The following is a 23,680-nucleotide window of genomic DNA, read 5'->3' on the forward strand; positions in this document are numbered from 1 at the left end:
GAAGTCAGAGGTATTTTTAGGAGGGGTGGTTTCAGCTCATCAGAAAGCTCTCCATCTCTAGAATATTAGCCCAATTTTGCACAAAGGTATCACAAGTATTTCCTGTGATGTTTAGTCTGCAGAAACAAATGTCAAAAATACGTCATGTTCACACTGACATAAGGATGTGTAAACAAAGATATATAAAGAGAATAATACTTTTAATTTCCTGGGCTGATAATTCATTTGTTTCTGCAGGTTCTTAGAATACCTGGAGGTTGTCTCTACCAAGTGACTTTGTGGCCTGAAGTCTAGGTCTTCCTACAGAACTGGCTCACAGGAGGCCTAGCAAGTAGTGGTGAAAGCATCTTTTATGAATAAGCTGTTTGGTTTTAATTTGGTGGCAAAAAGCATGGGGTTAAATACAGTCTGGTCAGACCTAAGCCTCTGGATTTCAGACATACATTAGCTGTACATTCTCAGTTTGTCCCTTCACTTATCATCATCAAACCCCTGTGCTATTTGTAGAGGCTCAGTGTCAACCTTTGTTGCAGTGGAACCTGTCGAGAAGAAAGGAAAGAGCTTCGCTTCCTGGCTGCAGTCATTTTCAAAGGAAAAAATATACAAAGCATTTTTCTGGTGGACATTGTAAAATGACAGCTTCTTGGCTGAGATATCCAGGAAGATCCCAATCTTTCGTGGCCTACCACTCACAGTCAAACGGGTCCAAGGATCCGTGTAAGCCCAATAGTCTCTCCCATCTGCCACCCCTATGGCCCAGAAGCCATTCTGAGGAGACAGAACCACTTTTCCTTTGCGTGTCACAGTCTCCTGGGCAACACCCAAGATCCAGTTTCTCCTCTTTCCAACATCCACTTCCCAGTAGAGTCTCCCAGATGCATAACCTTCCTTTGCCAACACAAAAGTGTGGGAATCAAATCTCTCGTTCTTGCTGGGCACCCTTCTGATTTCACCAGTATCAGTCACACTCTTCCCATCTTCTGACACTTGCAGCCTCGGATGAGCTGTGTCAGCATCAAGGGCGATATCAACTGCAATAATCAAGTAATTAGTTAAGTAGTAAAGGGCAAGGAGGTTAGTACTTTGAAACTTTCTATTTGTTGACCTTGTGCATTTATTATTCCCCTGCCATGCCTTGATCTCCACACTGATGAGCCCTAGGAAGTTTCTTTGACCAGGCTCCCTCCGCCTTCTGCCATCCCAGATATCCTATGTCCCATCTATGTCCCGTCTATGGCACACTGAGAGAGAGGCCAGCATTCAGCAAATTTAACACAACTCATAGAGACACTTCCCTGAAAATGGCATGTAGCTTCAAAGAGGAATGTAAGGAGATGATAAGCCTTTGCCTTAATCACGGAAACTGTACTGAAGTGACGAGAGGATAAGAGGCATGCTTATGCACAGATCTTGTCTTTGAGTAAAACTAGGATCACAAAATCCTCTTGTATGAGAATGGGGAGAAATTCCATTGGCCAAGACTGGCACATACACCACGTTAGTATACACTTGGCAGTAGAAAAGCTTGAGCTAAACACCCTGAAATGAGTTTCTCCTTCTTCCAGTTTCATCTGGAGAAGAAATAAGGTTGTTTTACATACCAGAAGCAGTAAACAAAGGCCTTGCAGAGTTTCCAGGACATCAAATGAAAAAGAGAGATTCAGAAACAATTTTTTTTCCCTGTTATTTTCAGAACTGTTACCTGAGAAGGGCAAAAATTTTACACAACTGTGTTGAAGATCCAAGTAGTTCAGCAAGTTTTGTTTTCATTTCTTACCTTTGTACCGTTGTGCATGCAGCAGTTCTGTGGAAAACAAGAAAAGAATGCAAAGGGTGTTTTTCAGGATACAAATCATCCAGTGACTTAAATAACAGCCCATGCTGTTAGTAGAAGAGCATGCTCTTCTACAGTAGAATGACTTGTCTACAGGTCAGAAAGTTAATCAGAAGACCATATAACCTTCCATGTTAAAGAAGAAAAAATCAAGCGAGGAAAACAATTGTTTATGTATAAGTCAGCCATAGATAAACAGGAAGTCCACAGTTTCTGTATAGTGGAGCCCTGCAGCACCAAAAATAAAAGGTGAACGAAAACACACAGAAAACTTGTGGAGAAGCTGAAAGACACTTCTTATTCCTTGGGCTCTGGGCAGTACAACATCAAGACCAACACTGGAAGAGCCCCACTGTTGTCCAGGCTGCTCACCATATCTCAGGGCAATGGCCCTGACTGGCACACACAGCCTGCAACATTGCTGCCTCTAAGGCTACGACAGCCACATGCCTCTGCTAGCAGTTAAGGTGCTGAAGGACACAGCAGCTCTCCTTGGCCAAACTGTTGCACATCAGAAGCTGCAGTAGCCCTAACACAGCACCACTAGACCTTCTAGCTACCTCCCGCTGCAAATTCAAGCTGGCAGTTCCCTACAGCCCAGAGTTCGGCATTCACTTTCCTTGGGGCTACTTCCTCTCCTGAGGTGCTGCTTTAAGCCTTGACTCAGCATCAAGATCATTGAGCTTTCACAAGGGAGCCCACTAAGCAACAGGGTCCCAAATGGTATAAGACCATCACAGCATCTGCTTTGATTGCATGCTGAGACAAAAAGGAGACCAGGAGTGCCCCGTCCCTGATACATTCCTCCCTCCACTTTAGTGACAGTTTTAGTCTTTCCAAATACATGCAGTCAGGGTCAATGAAAAATAAAAAGAAAAGAAAAAAACCTAAGGATTCAAAAATTAAACATTAAGATTATGGGAGCAAAGAGCTTTCTCCAAGCGAGTATCTCCAGTTTCTGCCAGGAATTGCACTCCACCCAAAGGAAACGGGGCTGTTCAGTGGACCAGCCTCTCCAGCTCCAGCCACCACTTCTCAGGCTTCCCTCCACATTCCCCCACTCTTGCTCCTGTTCCAAGGACTCCTCCGTACAGGATCACTATACCATGACCCAAAAACCTCCGCATCAGCTGGCATGTTTGGCCTCCAGACAGACAGCCACACTCACCATTCTCCTTCTTCAGGGACTCTGTAAGAAGAGAGTGAGAAGGGAAGACACATTGCTTAGTATCCCGTCCCACAGAAGGACTGATGGGAGAGCATGGGAAGCCTTCAGCAAACCACACTCGTCCGCCACCAGCAACTGCACCCAGCCATGGCTTCCCCATGCACAGAGGCATGGGGGCAGTGCTCTGCACACACTTACCCTTCTCCGCATCCTCCTGTGCACTGCCTTGCGCCTGCAGCTCCTCTGCAAAAGACAGGTGGGGAGAAGGAAGAGACATGAGGGCTGTGCCAGGCAGGAGCTGCTGCCAGCAGGGGGAACAAGGGCTCCCTGCGCTCTGGGCAGTATAGCTTCCAGCCCCAACACTGGGAGAGCCTCAACCTACTCTCCTTGCTGCTGCTCTCCACACTCACCCTCTACCAAACCCTGTGCAGAGGCAGGACTACCCTGGGCACTGAGGCATGGGACCAGCATCCCCACTAAAACCTCTCTACACTTTCCTTATGTCTCACACCTGGAGTGCATCTGGGCTGCTCCCTTCTTCCCAGGGGACAGTGATCCCCTTCCCCGGTTTTGATTTGTCTCAGAGTCACATGATTATAGTCTTGTCTCAGCTGCAATACCATTGAGCTTTCACAAGGGAACCCCCTCTGAATCAGCATCCTTAATTTCACAAGAACATCCCATGAGCCATGCCAAATGCACATTGGGGCACAAGAGAGCCCAGGTGTCTAGGAGAGTCCCAGCCCTTGCACTGTCCCTATTCCACTATGGAGCTTGCTCCATGGGCATCCATGGGCTTTATACTCTGAACACTCACACTTACCAATCTTCCTCCGAGCATTAACTGAAAAAAAAAACCACAAACCACCACCAACAAAAAATAGTGTTTCCAAGTTCCCTACTTCCCAGGGAATGGTATTCTCTTTCCCTGAGGTTCTTTTCTCATCAATTGTCCTGCTTCACCAGTTAATTTGGCATTAATTACAATCTATATTCAGAAGTCAACCTTTCTCTGATCTGTTGTCTCTTGTCAGAAATTCCTACCATCCCTGCTGAATGTATACTGTGGTAGGAGAACAGCCTTTCATCACAGGTGAGGACAACACTTGCATAGTCCCCTCTCCCAGTCAGAGCTCTCCCTTTGGTCCATCAATTATACGTGTGTGCTATATACTCAGACTTACCAATCCACTTGTTCTATCCCATTCTCCCTGCTTTGGTCTGTGGTATCACACCCATCAGGACCATTTCTAGCAAAGGACTGAACATCTTCTGGAAGGAAGGGGAGGAAGGTCTGTGGGCAACTGTAAACTTGTCTTGCTTATAGTACCACCCCTGTTACACTACCATTGCCTCCTATGAGGAATGGAGTTGTCTGTCTGATGGAGGAGGGCGTTACCTGTTAGAAAGCATCAGGAAGAGGCAGTTCTGTTTCAGTGACAACGCAACACAGCTTCACAGCATATTGTAGCATAAACCATGCAGATCATGGTTGTTGTGGTTTTTTTGTTTGTTTGTTGTTTTTGTTTGTTTGTTTGTTTGTTTTGTTTTCTTTTTCCTGAGAAGGACAATGTTCTGGGTGAGATGGTGCAAGGAGGACATAATTCACACAAGGACAGATGTAGCACTCCCTATCCAATGGAAAAGAAGCAGAGCTTGCCAAAGGCCTGAGCCCAGGCTCTGTCCCTTTAGATCTTTCTCTGATGCTTTCAGCCTCCTGTGGTAATCACTCTGAGAACAGCCCACCACCCCATGGTGGACAAGAGGACATGTCCAAGAGGATAGAAGTCAGAACAAAATTCAACTTCCCTTGCATTGGCTTGTATAAATTGCATGCCAACGTAATGAGGAAAAAGCAGACACTATGATCCTGCCTGATAGGTCTTTTAGTTAAAATGGAGAGTAGGAGTTGCCCTACTCTGTATCTCTAAGCAGGTTTTGTGGGCTGTGGGAGAGAAAACTCTTTGTTGATGAGGAAGATGAGTAAGTGAATGTCCTGGTTCCAGTTAGGACAGAGTTAAGTAGCTCATAGTAGCTGGTAGGGTGCTATGTTTTGGATTAGGATGAGAAGAGCGCTGATAACATGCTGATGTTTTAATTGTTGCAGAGCAGTGTTTACACCAGGCCAAGGACTTTTCGGCTTCTTGCTCTGTCCTGCCAGCGAGCAGGCTGGGGGTGCAGCAGGAGCTGGGAGGGGACAGACCCAGGACAGCTGACCCAAACTGGCCAAAGGGGTATTCCATACCATCTGGCGTCATGCTAAACAATATATAGGGGTGGCTGGCCGGGGTGGGGGGGCCGGCTGCTCGGGAATAGGCTGGGCATCGGTCAGCGGGTGGTGAGCAATTGCATTGTGCATCACTTGTTTTCTTACACATTATTATTGTTAATACTATTACCATTATCACTATTATTATTATTATTGTTATTATTATTTTCCTGTCTTAATAAACTGTCTTTATCTCAACTCACAGGCTTCACTTTCCCGTTTCTCTCCCCCCATCCCAGAGAGGGAGGGGGGAGGGTGAGCGAACGGCTGTGTGGTGTTTAGCTGCCAGCCGGGTTAAACCACAACAGTGAAAGGGAGAAACAGTAGTAGGATGTTAAGGTCAATGTTCCTAGAGCCTCAGCAGGGACCTTCACCAATGATACGGATCACTGAGAGCTCATCAAACGCACTCCCTTCAAAGAAGAGGGAGAGAAGAAGGACCTTTACAACCTGCAGACACCACATCATCATTGGAACTGTCTCAATAGTGAGGGAACTTGGGAACACTCTCTCCCAAAAAAGGACTGTATTTCTCTAGCACATTCTAAGAGACCCTAAGGGCATGCTCAATGGATGTTGTCTCTAAAGCATAATGTTGGCTTTTAGGGAGACAAAGGCCTGCTGGAAAATTACTGTGCTCACCTTGTTTCTTGTTGATCTCCATCTGGTTCTCCTCGGACCAGGACCTCTTTGCTGCCTCCAAATCATTGCTTCTTCTGCCCTGTATCTCTGCTCTGAGGATCTCAAGGTCTTGCTTTCTAGATGTCTCCACGTTCTGTAAAAATGTCATCAGAGATTGCATTTTTTCAGAGACTGTCTGGACGGAAGTCCGGGTGTTGGCCAGTTCCTCCAGAGGTAGGGCTGCATGCTGTGAGACTCCCAGTTGGCTCTGCAACTCAGTCAGCTTCTCACTCAGAATCCTCTCCACCTCTTGCCGCATGGATTCTATGGCCGTCGCGGTGTTTCTGTCCACAGTCCTTCCTGCAAATAAAGAGAGGAGCCACAGAGAAACTGACATTGCTTCCTGGGAACTGGGTCATAGAATCACAGAATCACAGAATCGTCTAGGTTGGAAGAGACCTCCAAATCACCTAGTCCAATCTCTGACCTAACACTAACAAGTCCTCCACTAAACCATATCACTAAGCTCTACATCTAAACATCTTTTAAAACCTCCAGGGATGGTGACTCAACCAGTTCCCTGGGTGGCCTATTCCAATGCCTAAAACCTTTTCGGTAAAGAAGTTCTTCCTAATATCCAAACTAAATCTCCCCTGGCGCAACTTTAGCACATTCCCCCTCGTCCTGTCACCAGGCACATGGGAGAATAGACCAATCCCCACCTCGCTACAGCCTCTTCTAAACTCCTTTAATCACACAGAGAGTGATAAGGTCGCCCCTGAGCCTCCTCTTCTCCAGACTAAACAACCCCAGCTCCCTCAGACACTCCTTGTAAGACTTGTTCTCCAGACCCCTCACCAGCTTCGTCGCCCTTCTCTGGACTTGCTCAAGCATCTCTATGTCCCTCCTTCAGTGAGGAGCCCAAAACTGAAGACAGTACTCGAGGTGCGGCCTCACCAGAGCCGAGTACAGGGGGACAATCACTTCCCTAGGCCTGCTGGCCACACTGCTTCTTATACAGGCCAGGATGCTGTTGGCCTTCTTGGCCACCTGAGCACACCGCTGGCTCATATTCAGCCAACTATCAACCAATACTCCCAGGTCCTTCTCTGCCAGGCAGCTTTCTAACCACTCATCTCCCAGCCCGTATTGCTGCTTGGGGTTGTTGTGTCCCAGGTGCAGGACCCAGCACTTGGCCTTGTTGAACTTCATACAGTTGGCCTCAGCCCATCGGTCTAGGCTATCCAGATCCTCCTGCAGAGCCTTCCTACCCTTGAGCAGATCAACACATGCACCTAACTTGGTGTCGTCTGCAAACCTACTGAGGGTGCACTCGATCCCCTCATCCAGATCATCGATAAAGATATTAAAGAGAACTGGACATAGTACTGAGCCCTGGGGGACTCCACTAGTGACTGGCCTCCAACTGGATTAAAATCCATTCACCACAACTCTTTGGGCCAGGCTATCCAGCCAGTTTTTAACCCAACGAAGCGTACGCCAGTCTAAGCCGTGAGCAGCCAGTTTCTTTAGGAGAATGTTGTGAGAAACAGTGTCAAATGCCTTACTGAAATCAAGGTAAACCACATCCACAGCCGTTATTCTTGTCTTTCTAAAGGGGGAGAGCACTTCCTCTTAGAAAAGTCAGAGAAAATGCTCTTCTCATTTCAGTGTGAAGGTGGATTTCTCACTGTAGCATGAAAGGTTCCATGCCTGAGATGTTTTTTCCAGGCAAGGGATATCGATTATGGTGGGAGGAGGGAATCCACACAAGGTCTGAGAGGGCACTACTTAGCTACTGCAAGTGAAGTGGGGCTTACCAAAGTCCTGAACACTAGTTCCCTCCCCTACAATCGCTTTCTAGGCCTTTCAGTCCCTCACAGCAATTCCCCCTCATAAGTGACTCCTTCCCCATAGTCCATGGGAAGTGGGCTCTGGATGGAGGAGGACAGAACTGAGAAGATCCTTCCACCTTCCAAGCCTTGGTTTGCATAGATTGAATTCCAGAGGGATGGACAAGGAGAAGAGGCTCCATGATCCTGCCTGAAGGCTTGTCAAAGTGCTGCTGGGTGGGATGGAGGGTAGGAATTGCTCCACTGCATCTCTCCAGGCAGGATTTGTTGTCTGTGGGAGAGATGACTCTTTGTTAATGAGCAATGTGAGTGACAGAGATGGTATTTGAACCTGAAGGTGGTTGTTCCTAGAGCCCCACCTGGAACTTTCACCACTTGCAAGCATCATAGATAGACTACTAAACCAAATCCCTTTAAAGGGGAGGGAGAGAAGAAACACCCTTACCACCAGCAGGCACTACCCTGTCATGGGGCTGTCTCAGTGGAGTGGGACACAAGACCTCTCCCTGAGAAAGGGCTGTCCTTCTCACTACCATGGAGGAAACTCCGGAGACTAGATCGTACAATGGAGTCACTGAATGACACCATTTGCCTTCAGGAGGCCATCGTGCTTTTGTCTGGGATAGGTTAAACATCTTCATTGGAGCTGGTATGATGCTGTGTTTTGGATTTGTGCTGAAAATAATGCTGATAACCGCTGGATGTTTTAGTTGCTCTGGGCAGTTCTTCCACACAGTCAAGGGCCCCTCTGCTTGTCACGAGGCTCTGCCAGGGAGGGTGCTGGCAGTGCCCAAGATGCTGGGAGGGAGCACAGCCAGGACAGCAGACCCCAGCTGCCCAAAGGGATACCTTATGACACCTTGTTCAGCAATAAAAACTGGGGTAAAGAAGGAGGAAGAGGAGACATTCATAGTTATGGCATTGGTCTCCCCAGGAATTATCACCTCTGATGGAGCCCTGATTTCCTTGTGATGGCTGAACATCTGTCCACTGACTAGAAGCAGTGAATGACTTCTGTATTTTGCTTTGCTTGTTCTTGCAGAATATGTCTTGCCTTGCCTATTAAACTATCTATATCTCAACCCATCTGCTTTCTCACTATTTCCTTTCCACTTCTCTCCCCTATTCCCCCACCCTCTTAGAGGAACATGCCGAAACAGCTATGTAGTGTTTAGCTGCCCACCTGGGTTAAACCACAGGATGAAGACTTGTTTGGGGATTGCTGTGCTCACCTAGTTTATTGTCAATCTCCAGCAGGTTCTCCTCAGTCCAAGACCTCTTTGCTGCCTCCATATATTTGCTTATTTGTCCCGCCATCTCTGCCCTGAGGATCTCAAAGTCTTGCTTTCTAGATGTCTCCATGGTTTGCAAAGATGTCATCAGAGATTGTATTTTTTCAGAGATTGCCTGGAGGGAAGTCTGCTTGTTGGCCACTTCCTCCAGACATTGGGTTGCATGCTGTAAAACTTCCAGTTGGCTCTGCAACACAGCCAGCTTCTCACTTAGGACACTTTCCACCTCTGCCCGCATGGATTCTAGGGCACTCGTGGTGTTGACCTCCACAGTATTTCCTGCAAAGAAAGAGAAGAACCATTGGGAAACTGACATCGCTTCTTGGGAAGTGGTTCCTTGTCTTTCTAATGGAGAAAGGGGGTTGCTCTTGGAAAAGACAAAGAAAAATCTCTACTTATGTTCCAAGGCAGACCCATCCCTGCATAATTCCATAATTCCTTCACAAGACCAATGATGTTTATCCTGTTTTTTTTTTTTTTTTTTTTTTTTCCAGTAGAGGGGCACTTTTGGGGGTAAGATTGTGATGGGAGGAGGAAATCCACACAAGGACTGTGTACTCCTTATCCAATGGAAGGGTAGTAGAGGTTTCCAGAACTGTGAGCCCAAGCTCCCTCCATGCAGTAATGTCTACATAGGCTCTGGATAGAAGCGTACAGAAGAGAAGATCCTTCCACCTCCCTTGCATTGGTTTTAATGGAGTGACACCTGAGTGATGGGGAAAGAACTCAGGCCCCATGATCCTGTCTGAAGGCTTGTCAAAGTCTTCTGGGCTGAACAGAGCATATGAATTACCCTAGTACAATAAAATCAAAGGATATCTTGAATTGGAAAGGACGCACAAGGATCCTCAAGTCCAACTCCTGGGTCCCCAAAGGACCACCAAAACAATCAGACTATGTATCTGAGAACATTGTCCAAACGCTTCTTGAACTCCAGCAGGCTCAGTTCCATGACCACTTTCCTGGGGAGCCTATTTCACTGTCCAACCATCCTCTTGGCGAAGAACCTTTTCCTGATACCCAGTCTGAACCTCCCTGGTTGAAGCCTCAAGACGGGTCCTGTCATGGTCACCAGAGAGAAGAAATCAGCACCTGCCTCTCTGCTCTCCCTTGTGAGGAAGTTATAGACCGCGATAACTCTTATCAAGCTTTGGCAGCCAAGATTCTCTCTCTACAAATGTGAGCAGCATCCCTCTAGTCCTCCCATGTCTCCTGACCTTGCTTCCAGAAGCCACACGCTTTCTTTTTCTGCCTAAGCTCTTGAAGAAGATCCCTGCTCAGACAACTCGGCCTTCTGCCCCTCTTGCTTGACTTCTGACACTTTGGAATTTTCTGTTCCTGTTCTCTTAGGAAGTGGTGCTTAAAAACTAACCAGCACTGATGGACCCCAATGTCTTTAAAAGCAGTTTCCCAGGGACCTTACTAACTAGTCCCTGGGCAGTTTGAAGTCAGCTCTCCCCAAACCCAGTGCTGAAGTTATGGTGGCAGTTTTCCTCCTATCACAAAAGATTTTGAATTTGACTAGCTGTGGTTGCTATGGCCAAGGTGACCACCTATCGCCACGTCACCCACCAGACCCTCCCTGTTTACAAGCAACAGGTCCAGGAAGGCACCTTTCCTAGTAGGCTCCCTTAGTACCTGTACCAAGTTTTCATCAAGGTGCTTCAGGAATCTCCTGGACTTGTTTGTCTCAGTGGTGTGATATTCCTAGCTGACATCTGACAGGTTGAAGTCCCCCATAAGGATAAGGGCAGCTGATCTAGAAGTATCTCTCAGTTCTTTAAAGAATAGTTCATCGGTGTCATTGTCATGGCTGGGTGGTCTATAGAAGACTACCTCAACGACATCCCCTTTATTTGCTTGTCCTTTGATCCTTACCCAGAGGTGCATTGTCACTGACTGCAAGCTCCATACAGTCCAGTGCCTCTGTTATATAGGGTGCCACCCCCCCACTTTGGCTGCCCTCTCTGTACCTTCTGAAGAGCCTGTAAACCATCCACTACAACACACCAGTCACAAGCCTCTTCCCACCAGGTTTCACATGCCAATGATGCTGTAGTTCTGGGACTGGGCCAACACTTTTAGCTCCTCAAGCTTCTAGCTCCTTGTTTCTCACACTGCGTGCATTTGTATAGAAACATTTCAGGTGTCTTCAACTGAACCAAGCCACTTGTGGGGCAGACTGAAGGCTCTCAGTAGCATGCAGTCCCTCAAATATTGGCACGCACTCCTATAGCTTATCACTGCTGGGAATACTCATTGAGAACAACCCTTTGGAGAGAACTTGGGGGTTACAAAGGGCTACAAAGATGATTAGAGATCTGGAGCACATCTCCCATGAAGAAAGGCTGAGAGAGCTGGGGATGTTCATCCTGAACGAGTGAAGGCTCTGGGGAGACCTCGTGGTGGCATTTCAATACATAAAAAGGTCTTATATAAAAGATGCAGAGGGACTCTTTACTTGGGTAGATAATGATAGGACAAGGGAGAATGGTCTTAAGCAAAAACAGGATTGAATTAGATTAGATATTAGGAAGAAATTCATTACTGTAAGGGTAGTAAGGAACTGGAACAGGTTTCCCAGAGAAGTTGTGGATGCCCCATTGCTGGAGGTGTTCAAGGCCAGGCTTGATGGGGCCTTGGCCAACCTGACAAAGTGGGAGACATCCCGGCCTATGGCATGGGGGTTGGAGTTAGATGATCTTTAAGGTCCCTTCCAACCCAAGACATTCTATGATTCTAGCTTTTTGACTCTCTCCTGCATCCCAATTGAGCAGAGTGAGTGAGTGGCTATGTGGTGTTTAGCTGCCAAGCAGGGTTAAAACACAACCAAGATGAGTCATTCCCAGACTTTATTGGATAGCAGCACATTTGGGAAGCTCTTACCTTTGAGACAGGTCTGCTGAGGAGCTGCAAAGCTAGCACCTGCAAGAGAGTTTGGGGTAAAGAATGCCCATTGTTTCCCTAGGCAGAGGAAGACACATCCTGGTGTCTTGCCGTACTTGTCACAGGGAAGTTCCACAAAGGGGTGAGACACTCCTCCTTACCGTACAGCAAAGGAAGGAAATCTCACAATGACCTGTTACCCCTCCCAGCATCTTCCTCTGAGCCCATTCTTTGAAAACTTTCCACACCCCACCACAGCAATACACTCTTCTTGAGTAGGATGTGATTGGCTTCAGTGAGGTGTGCCCCTAGCATGAAATCCATCCCTTCCCAAAGGCTAAGATTTCTGCTTTGGTCTGGAAGAGCTTCTGTGTGTAACTTGCTCAGAGGAGTAGCCTTCAGCAAGGCACACATCCTCCACCAGCACCCACACCCAGCCATGGCTTCCCCATGCACGGAGGCATGGGGTCAGGTCTCTGCACATACTTACCCTTCTCCACATCCCCCTGCGCTCTGCCTTGCGCCTGCAGCTCCTCTGCAAAAGACAGGTGGGGAGAAGGAAGAGACATGAGGGCTGTGCCAGGCAGGAGCTGCTGCCAGCACGGAGGACAAGGGCTCCCTGGGCTCTAGGTCATTCGCCATCAAGCTAACACTGGGAGACCTCCACCGCCCACCCATGTCTCCACACACCTTGGGGAAATAGCTCTGCCAGACACACACGGCCTTCTATGTGTATGTCTCCATGCTCATGACAGCCACATGCCTGGGTTGGCAGTTGAGGTGCTGAGGGACACAGCACCTCTCCTTGGCCACACCCTTGCACACCAGAATCAGCAGTACCCCTACCACAGCACCCCTAAACCTTCCTGCTGCCTCCCACCAGGATTTCAACCTGGCACTACCCTGTATCTATCTCAGTGCATGGCATTCCCGTTCCCTGTGGCAACTTCCTCTAGGACCACTCCTAGCGAAGGACAGGACATATTCTGTAAGGGGAGAAGGTCTGTTGGCAACTGCAAACCTGTCTTGCATATAGTACCATGGAGCTCCCTCCCTCAAAGCAGTCTGTTTGGACAGTGTTTGGAAGAAAGACGAGGGAAAGCTGTGAGAGATTTTCTTAAATTCAGACCTCTCTCAGCATCCTGTTTGCGTTACAAACCCACATCTCCTTTCCACAGAAAGGATCATCTCACAAGAAAGCATATTTCTTACAATTTTGGAATTTATCAATCCTACAATTTGCTAATTGCTTTCCATTGAAACAATAAAGACAGTAGAAAAGTAACAGAAACCTTGCTCCCAGCCAAAAGACATAACACCTAAATGTGAAATATATATTTGTACTTAGAAGCCATAAATAAAAATCAAGAAAACTCACTTGTGTCAATGGATGGCTGCCAGATGATATACTTGAAAATCTGTAGTACAAATGCTAAAAACAAGACAATATTATTATCATCATGAGAGAACATAAAGCATGAACAATTAAATTTGGAATGCCATCACCCCAGAGAGGACAGATTGGTATTCATTTTATCATAATCTGAAGTCTTCCATTCGTTTTCTACAAATGCTGAGGATTTTGTTTCATACAGAAATGCCCCAGAGGCTTTGAGACATTGGCATGTTTAATATGCAGAAACCGTGTTCTCACTTCTGATGCTCACAAGAGCTAATTTTTCTTTTTTCCCCAAGTAATATTAAATTTTCCAAAATATATCATCTCAATTGCATCAAAGTACTAGCAAATGCAGGTCGATTTGGTGAATTCTACGCATTGTGAAGGAAAAAAAAAATGTGGACACCAGATTCCTAACATCTTTACTGATTGATGTCCAGTTAATAAAGAATATTTATTGTAGAATCATAGAATCATAGAATATCCCGAGTTGAAAGGGACCTGCAAGGATCATCAAGTCCAACTCCTGGCACCACACAGGTCTACCCAAAAATTCAGCCCGTATGACTAAGAGCACAGTCCAAATGCTTCTTGAACTCTGACAGGCTTGGTGCAGTGACTTCATCCATGGGGAGCCTGTTCCAGCACATGAAAACCCTCTCAGTGATGAACCTCTTCCTGATGTCTAGCCTGAACCTCCCCTGCCGCAGCTTGACACCATTCCCATAGGTCCTATCGCTGGTCACTAAAGAGAATAGATCTGCGCCTGCCCCTCCACTCCCCCTCGTGAGGAAGTAGTTCATATACTAAGATACACACACACACACACACACAAACTAACTAACTAACTAACTGGATAAATAAAAAGTTAATATGAACAGGTATGATGAGGTGATGAAAAAAACAAGTGTTTGTATCGAAGAAAACCAACTTCAGTAAGTCTGGGTGCTAGAAACACAGAGGATCTGGGAAGGGAAAGAAGGATATTTTTGTGGGGTTACATTGGAAAATGTTGATTTGTGGAGTTGAAGAGCTTTGGGGTACATTTGGAAGGCTTGGTAAATTCTTGAGTGAATTTACCTACAAAAGGATTCTTCTGAAGGAATCCAGAGCTGCTAGCTTCTTGAGAAGAATGAGTTATCTATGGCATGGGATGTCTATGCCACTTTGGAGGGACAATAAATTATTGGAAACTGTGGGTTACAATGTTTTTAGAAGTTCACTGCAAAGAAGAATTGGAAAATGGGGAGTCTAGCATGGGGGAATAGCTTACCTATTAAAATAAGGAGGAGGAGGCAAAAGAGGTAAAGAACCCAGAACCAGTCACAGTTTTCTGAAAAATGGAGAAAAAACAATTTTAAAAAATGACATCAAATTCCTTGCAATATAACACAGACATAGAATGGCAGTGGGGTCACACAGTCTGTCCCTTTTGAACATGGTTAGCAGAAGAACATTTTACAAAATAATTATTTATATGGAAGAGTGGTGAGGAACACTAAAAGTTTTAAAGAAAGTCTAGACACAGCCTTGATATTTGCATTTTATATCACTGCTCAAACAAACTGGAGATAAACTAGGAAGTATTTTTTTTCCCCTGAGGAATTTTTAAATTATACTTTACCTTGATATTATGTCTCTATTTTTATTCAAGAGCATACCTATTTCCTACACGACCTCTGAATGGAGTGATATTGCTCTAAGTGATATCATAAAAATACTTTAGCTTAAGTTAAGTTGATTTTCAAAGCTTTAAACAAGTAAAAATTACAGAGGAAAGCTCAGCCTTAGTCTTGCTGCTTGAAAACACCTTTCAGCCAGAATAATTCTTTAAGAGCCTAACACCAAAGTATTTCATTGCTGGTGCAAATCTCAGCATCTGACAGTCTAAAGATCTGTGAGAGAAACTTCTCTGCCGAAATCAAAACAGAGGTCCATGCTAGTAAAAGGCTAGAAGCACTGACCTCAGGAGCCCACTGTCTTCCTGGCTTTCCTGGCATCATCAGATGTTCTTCCCTTTTCATAAAACCATAAAATCATTAAGGTTGTAAAAGACCTTCAAGATCATCTGGTCCAACCATCACCCTGCTACCAATGTGACCCATTCAACCATGTACCTAAACACCACGTCCAACCTTTGTTTAAACATCCCCAGGATGGTGACTCCACCATCTCTCTGGGCAAACCCTGACAAATTCTGAGAAGAAATGCCTCCTAATTTCTAACCTGAACCTCCCCTGGAACATCTTAAGGCCATTCCCTCTAGTCATATCAACAGTTACCTGTGAGAAGAGGCTGACCCCCAGCTCCCCACAACTTCCTTTCAGGTAGTGGTAGAGAGCAATAAGGCCTCCCCTGAGCCTCCTCTTCTCCAGACTAAACAACCCCAGTTCCCTCAGCTGCTCCTAATAGGACTTGTGTTCCAGACCTTTCACCAGCTTCATAGACTTTCTCTGGACACGCTCCAGGGCCTCGATGAACTTGTTGTAGTGAGGGACCCGAAAATGAACACAGTATTCGAGGTGCGGACTCACCAGTGCAGAGTACAAGGGGATGATCACCTCCCTGGTCCTGCTGGCTACGCTAGTCCTAATACAAGCCAGGATGCTGTTGGCCTTCCTGGCCACCTGGGCACACTGCTGGCTAATGTTCAGTGAGCACTGACCAGCACCCCCTGATCCTTTTCCTCTGCATAGCTTTCCAGCCACTCTGTCCCAAGCCTGTAGAGCTGCATGGAGTTGTTTTAACCAAAGTGCAGGACCCCTGGGAAACACTACTGGTGACCAGTCGCCAGCTGGATTTCACTCCATTCACCACTACTCTCTTTGCCCGGCCATCCAGCCAGCCTTTAACCAAGCAAAAAGTGTACCTGTCCAAGCCATGGGCTTCCAGCTTCTCCAGGAGAATACTGTGTCAAAGGCCTTGCTGAAGTCTAGGTAGACTACATCAACAGCCATTCCCTCATCCACCAGGAGGGTCACCCGATACAAGGAGATGAGGTTGGTCAGGCAGGACTTGCCTTTCATGAACCATTGCTGACTGGGCCCGATCCCCTGGTGGTCCTGCATATGCTGTGTGATTGCATTCAGATGACCTGTTCCACCACCTTTCCTGGCACCGAGGTCAGGCTGACAGGCCTGTAGTTCCCCAGGTCCTCCTTACAACCCTTCTTACAGATGGGTGTCACATTAGCAAGTCTAAAGTCAACTGGGACCTCTCCAGATTACCATGACTGCTGAGAGATGATGGAGAGCAGCCCAGCAATCACAACCGCCAACTACCTCAGCACCCTCAAGTGGATCCCATTTGGCCACATCGACCTGTGACAGTTCAGGTGGAGCAGCAGGTCTCTAACTGTTTCCAGATGAACTGTGGGGGTTTTCTTCCGCTCCCTGTCCCATACTTCCAGGCTGGGAGGCTGAGTACCCCAAGGATAAGTGGTGGCTAGTAAAGAAGTCTAGTCTGAAGTAAAGAAGGCATTAAGAACCTCAGTCTTTTCCTTATCTTCAGTAGCCATGTTCCCCCATGCATCCAGTTTTCAGCCACAGCCTGGAGGATGGGATTCCATTACTGCAGAGACATTGACTTCATCAAAGTTTTGAGCAACATGCTCCTGAACAAAGTTAACTATGGAGCATTGTTGGAAACCAAGTAAAATAATTCACAGCATTAGGCCCATCCTGTTTATTAGTGCAGGTTGATGTTAAAAGCAGGTACTTTCACTTCCTCAGAGAATGTAAAAATGCAATAAATCGGTCTTAATTGCTGCATACCTGACTGTTGAGCAAAGGTTAGACTGGATTCCACATTAGTGGTCAAGAAAGAAGGAGGTGGTTCTCCACAGGGTATCTCAGTGGAACTTTCTGTTGCAAAAACACTGTCCTTCTCCTGTAGAATGCTTGTCTGGGCCAGTGAAGATAGATCTTCTCCTTGGGGATTAACCCACGTGGCTTTGGGCTTTACAAAGGAACCTCTTATTCGGCTCTCGTACATACAAGTGTTCGGCTTTTGCAGAATCATTCCATTCAGGGAACCTGCAACAGAGGCAACTTACCACCACTGTATTGGGCACAACAAAGAAATGCCAACTATGCCATGGGAGAGATCTCACAAAACACCTGCACTTTCGTTGCTATTTCATCGACAGTTAAAACCATCTGGCTTTCGAGCATTTCATTTTAAAAATTTCAAAAACAGCAGGAACACTTCTCTTTGTTTTCCACTCACAAATGTGTAACTTCCTGCCCAGAAGGGGTCTGATTCCCTCAGCAATGCAGATGCAAGTGTTAAAATGTTACCTACCAGTTCGGCTTATCTTTTCTTTGACGAGTGTGACTACACATTTCACATCTACATCATCACAAGGCGCTGTCATGATGCTTTGCAATGCAAAAAGGTCTCTCTTATTCCAGGTTACATAGGTCTTGGCTTCCACATTTTTATTGCCTCCTCCATAGTTTGTCCAAAGGACTTCAGGTTTTGGGTTCCATCCTTTTGACTTACATGTGTAGCGACACATGCCCTCCTCCTGCTGATCTCTTTCCAAAGTTGGCTTATTTCCGAGTGCTGTAATGGAGTTATTGCAATAAGGATGAAACATGAGAGTTATATAAAAATAAAGACAAACATATAGGTAAATAAAAAAATAACTACAGAAAGATGATGCTTTCAGATTTTTTCTGTTCTGGCTTGTTTCAATTTGTTTGTTAATACACAGCTCTAAATATTCATAGCACATAGAAATTGGTCATACTCGGTCAGATCAAAAGGGCCATTTAATTTGACTCCCACAAGGAAACATACTAGGGCATCTTATCATACAGAGACAGCGAACCCCAGTGAGCCTGGATGATGATTAAGTCAAGAAAAACTATCTGGGAGCTTGCAAAACAAGAGTGAGCAGTCTCCACATGACTGAGGGGGAATATGATACAGGGCCATAAAAAGGAATGCTCTGGAGACAAAGAGCAAGGAATTCTTCCATCTTATCCAATACCAAAATACGAGACATCAAATCAGACTTGTCCAACAGAAGGTCGGACTTGATAAAGTGATTTCTGGCAGCATTTCCAGGTTTACATTTAGGACAGGTCTTCCATGATGGGAAATTTCAAATGAGGAGAGAAAAGGGGTCCTTAACATATCATCGTGCTCACTACACATAGGTAAATCCCTAGTAGATCTGAGTCCTTTTTTTTTTTTTCATTTTACAAAGGCAAATAAAGTTTAAGTTTACAAAGCTAACTGGAGAAGCTGAATATCGATAATTCCATAGTAGAAAAACACTAAATGTACTCATACAAGGATAATCAGCCATTCCCCATTGCACTATTTTCTCACATGACAAGCTGCAGGCCCCATGCCCTTCAGTACCCTGTCTTCAGATACTCAGAACTGAAGCAAGACTTCCCAGCTATTTCATGGGTCTCTGCATATTTCCCCAGGAGAAGATCTCAACTGTTGAGCAAGGAATAGGCAGAGCCTGAGAGCCCTGATGGGAATTGAACTCAGGATGGTAATAGCAGGTCACATTTCACTGTGACAATCTCCCTGCTTACCTGTAACATCAAGGTGAGTAACAGCCTCCTGTGAGCCAGCACTGCCACTCACCACACAAACATATTCCCCCTCATCAGCTACTTGCACTTGCTGGATAATCAGGAGAAGTGATCTTCTTTCCCAGCGCCCCTTAATCCTGCACCATTCTTCGTCATGGCACTGCTCCACCACACCACCCAGGCTGGAGGAAAAGCACAGTGGAGTATCCTTTTCCTCTTCCTTTTTGTACCAAAGCAAGCCTGTGTTGGTGGGGACACTGTGTGTCAGCTGGCAAGACAGAGTCACTTGCTCACCAACACAGACAACTGAAGGATCAATGCTGATGGTGATAGGAACTTCACCTGCAAGGAAGAGGTGGGACCAAATGCACTATTATTTTTTTTTCTGCAAATATACTTTTTCTACTGAGAAAGCAATAAGGCAGAAAGTTATGCATTACTTTAATGCAAAACAGAAATCTGAGGTTTAGGCTAGAGTTGTCTAGTCCCCTGCAAAAATGAGGACAGGGTCTTCAGTCAATGCTACCACCTCCTTCAGGCACATACATGCATGGATTTCCACATTTCCAGGTTTCATATACATGTTATATGTTCATGGAGAAGACGGGTATTGGGGCAGCAATTTATTCAAGAAGACCATAGGTACACTGGTGGGAGGATTGCAAAAAAAAGCTCACTGAGCTAGGAGCAAGTTACCATAAATGAGCTGCAAGGAGCTGACAATCTGATCAGCCTGAAAGCAATCTGTGTAGGTTCTTGCTCTCCACTGACCCTGGCTGTACTACCTGTGAAAGACCGACCAGGCCTCTTTCATCTGTGTGGTAAGATAATACACCTACGTTTAGTCCCTGAGATAGCCAACGCTCCAGATCAGGACTGCCGTGTCTCACCTCATCTGAGATGGCCGATGTTATCCCACCCTCGGGAGTTGTCAGACGTTACACAGGATCTACAGTACCTTTATTCCTTCAGGGAACGGGAATATGAACAGAAGTGCAAGTGTGATATCTTAGGAAATTGGCTAGCTGAACTGAATACTAAGTCATGCTTAAGACATGAGCAGAACTACTTGGAGCCAGCTCCTGATCATGAAGTGCCAGGCACGGGATTAAAACAAGTATCCTAAAGGTGACTCAGGCAGGGACTGGCATCTCAGTCCAGAGTAATCTCATTCAGGAGTGTCCATCTACACCGAAGTTAGATTTCAATAATTGTTTCTCTCTGAGGGGCTTTTCACCCTGAACAACAACCCCTTGGTAATCAGCAACTAAAATAGTCCACAAAAGATATGCTTAACTTGGTGGTACTTTCTTTTTTCTACCAATACAGGAAAAAGGGGAAAGGAAAGGTTTTTTCTTGTCTGTTCCAACTTCCTCCATGGATCCTGCTTTCTTCATTTCGTTACATGCACTGATCTTTCATAGAATTCATCATATTTATTTCTATTCTATAGCTAAAGTGAATTGCTGCATATAGTAAGGAGTTTCTTACCTGTAAACCACTTTGAAATTAAAAAACATTTTGGAAGAGCTAAGAACAGGATTGCTCTGAGATTCATTTCTGAGCACACGTTCTGAAAAACTTCCAAAAATATGTTGATCAAGTTAAATTGCTAATAATCCTCCTGGAAATGACTGATGTACCATGAGAAAGAGGAAGAATTCCTGAAGGGAATAAAACATAATGAAACATAATCTCAGTAAAACAGAAACACTTTCTCAAGCAAGGCATAGAAATCCTCACTTTTCTTCAGCATGTAAAGGCTCCGCTTGACTGGGCAACTTTTGGGGAGGTGAGTCCTGGGAAGAAGAGATGGACCAGTTAGCACAGATGTTTGGCATCCTGGGTGGAAGTTATTTAGCAGGTCACCATTAGAGGGGGTAGGGTGGTAAGTGGAGGTGGCAACCCAGAGGATGCTGTGAATATCATAAGTGGGAAATACCCAGCACACGTCCTGATGATATTTATCCTAAGTGAAAAATGTGTGGCTTGAACAGAGGCCACATAAAGAATATTCCTTAAGGCTCTAATATGGGCCTTTTCCCCCTCATCTATTCAAGCATTTTCCAACAGACAATAAAGAAACAGCAGTTAAAGAATCACATGCAGGTTGGAAAAATCTTTCCCTCCTAGCTAAGCTCATATTTCTAGCCATGTTGATTATTACTGCCTGACATAGTTCTGACTTGGTCTTAAACCACAACATGGGACTCATGAAATATTTTAGTAGATTTAAATTGTGATAAAACGCTGTCATATTTTCCCTCTTGGGCTGGGAAGAGCATTTAGGCCACCACATGGAAGCATTTTTTGCTTTGTCAAGGATGGACTTGACAACCATAGAACTGCTCTATAGAACAACTACATTTCCTGAAGGTTTAGTAATTTCTAAGGAAATGTTTAGGAAATATTTCTTTACTTCTAAACAGAGCAAACAAAATATACAGCTCTTAGAACTGATCTAGTTTTGCCCTCATTGTATCTGAGTATTATTTTATTTTGTTATAAAATGCAGATACATCTTGTCTCTGTTGTATTGATTCTTGCAGACCTGTACTAGCCTAGGGTAAAATCCATGAGCAACAGGGGGAGCACAGACAGACCCTTGTTTCTCTCCAGCCAGCATCATACTGTGTAACCACTGGGGTCCTTCTTGCCTGCTCTCTTGGCACGAGGAATTGATCTGATCACATGGCATTCTCAGTTTTGTCATTGTCAGTGCCTTAAGTGCACTAAGGAGCCTTAACAACCCTGATCAACCTCACTTCCAACCAAACTCTTTGCTTATTGCTCTTGGAAATTCATTTAAGTTTGTGTCATGGACCACAGGCCTGTGCCTACATCTCCCTCCTTGACAGACTTTGGACCTTGTGTCCTGAAGAGATTTTGGTCTCATGTTGGAGCTTGTCTCTAGCCCTGTCTCCTTTTTGCTCCTGACTGGACCCCTTAGATGGATCCTACAACTGATTCATCGCTTTGCCTTGTGTAGGGCTGCTGATGGACTCCATCAGCAGCACCTGGCTCTGCCTGCTGTCTTCAGACCCTGTGGCATTGCTGGGTCATTTGGCCAAAGCGGGAATTATGCTTCCACAGCTCATAGCTCACTGTATCTGAGGGAACTGCTGTCCATCACTGTTTCCTAACCATCCCTTTTATGGGGCATAGTAACTTTCAACTTAAAACTGATTTTGATGTCAGGCCAGGAGTAGAGGATGCCCTCTGTCAGCCCTCTACTTACATTGCTGGGCTCTCATGCAATGTATGCAAGAGCACCTGCTCTTGTTGCGTTGTTTTTAGGAAACTGGGCTGTACTTCAATACTTCCCCACCTACTTTGTTTGTACAATGGTGTGTCACATCCTGGTGCAAGAGGCACAATGTAAGAACACATCCTGGAAGTGGACGTGACCTAGAAAATCCTGCTTTCACTTTGTAACAGACTAGCATGCGTAGTCTATGCATAACTGAGAGAGGGAATGATGGCCTGGTCTGGTTCTCCCATAACCTCCTTAGAAACTTCTCTGGGGTCCCATCTCAGAAGACTTCAGACTAGCAATGCATTCCACAGGGTTGCAACACAGGACCTCATCTGTGCATACAGTCCTAGTCTGTTGTGACTGAACTACCACCAGGCACTCCTTTTTTTTTTTTTTTCACTTCCTCTCACAGCCTTTTTAAATCAATCTGCCTGTCTCCCAGCATGCCCCATTCCTTATCTCTGTGGGTGTTACCTTGCACCTGCAAGCCATCTTAATTCCAACAGGCTTGTACTCTTGACCTTGATCACTATGAACCACTGAAGTGTAGTAAAAGAGTTGTTCTGCAGGGCAATGAAACTGGGTGTTGTAAGGAAGCACCTGGGGAATATATCATGGCTTCAAGAGTCCGGCATTTACTCTAAATACGCAGAGTATAAGAGGGAGGCAATTCAACCACAGTGCAGGAAAACACAAGATATTGTTCTAATCACTCAAAACTGAGGTTAGAGAATAATGAGTCTACACGTAAGTCACCTCCCTTTGCTTTTCCAAGCAACAAAGTTGTGACAAGCTGCATGTTACAAAAGATGAACTGCGTATGAAAATGCACATTAATCCACATTCTGATTGCAAGTTTGCACTTACAAGCTCTTTCCATAATACCCCATTTGAAGGACAGGCTATTAACATTTATGTCTAAACCATTCAAGAATAAAAAAGTATGAAAACAGCAAAATATGTATTTGTCATTCCATATCTTTGCACATTTCTCCTGCAGTCCTTAATTCCTTGCTAAGATAAATGTTTACACTTATATTATGATCATTTTAACAGATTTTTACCATTCCAAAGCAGAGTGTTACATTTTCAATAATTCACATCAGAACACTACATATGTTTACAAATTAGTTCAATGAAATAAAATAATTTAAACTACAATATAAATCTCAAAACAACACCTGATTAACTTACATAAATACTCAGAGGTTTAGTTATCAAAACACTCTTTCCTTCATAAAACTAAGATATCTTCTACTATATTTCTTATCATTATAGCAATCCCAAGATATATCTTGTGAAGTAGTAAAGAGAATATACTTGGACAAAACAGCATCTAGAATATATTATTTTGCTGTTTTCACTGTGCTTCCTTTTTAGCCTTTAAAAATCTTGTGATCTTACCTATCAGCAGAAACCTCTTGACCGCCCGTTACTAAAAATGCGGGAAGAAAAAAGATGACTCATGTTCCAGGTTGAAGTAGGAGGAGCAATTCTGCACTAATAGGAAAAGGACGAGAAATGCCTCTCACTTGCTGCTAGAA

At 45.1% G+C, this 23,680-nt stretch overlaps 1 protein-coding gene across 1 annotated transcript; it reads right to left on the bottom strand.

Annotated features, from left to right (window-relative positions):
* Positions 1 to 224: 224 nt before the first annotated feature.
* LOC308184462 (uncharacterized protein) lies at positions 225 to 23,561 on the bottom strand. Its single transcript, XM_080571571.1, has 13 exons — positions 23,541 to 23,561; positions 20,372 to 20,544; positions 18,881 to 19,222; positions 17,625 to 17,888; positions 17,096 to 17,356; positions 14,596 to 14,655; positions 13,302 to 13,355; positions 8,978 to 9,316; positions 5,914 to 6,252; positions 3,201 to 3,245; positions 3,003 to 3,023; positions 1,778 to 1,804; positions 225 to 1,031 (listed from the first exon to the last, which is right to left on the bottom strand). Exons 2-13 carry the CDS (start codon positions 20,436 to 20,438, stop codon positions 472 to 474), a joined length of 2,379 nt encoding a protein of 792 aa, XP_080427697.1. The 5' UTR covers positions 20,439 to 20,544; positions 23,541 to 23,561; the 3' UTR covers positions 225 to 471.
* Positions 23,562 to 23,680: the final 119 nt, after the last annotated feature.

Source organism: Anser brachyrhynchus (assembly GCF_964034855.1).
Source record: "Anser brachyrhynchus genome assembly, chromosome: 33".
Lineage (NCBI taxonomy): Eukaryota > Metazoa > Chordata > Aves > Anseriformes > Anatidae > Anser > Anser brachyrhynchus.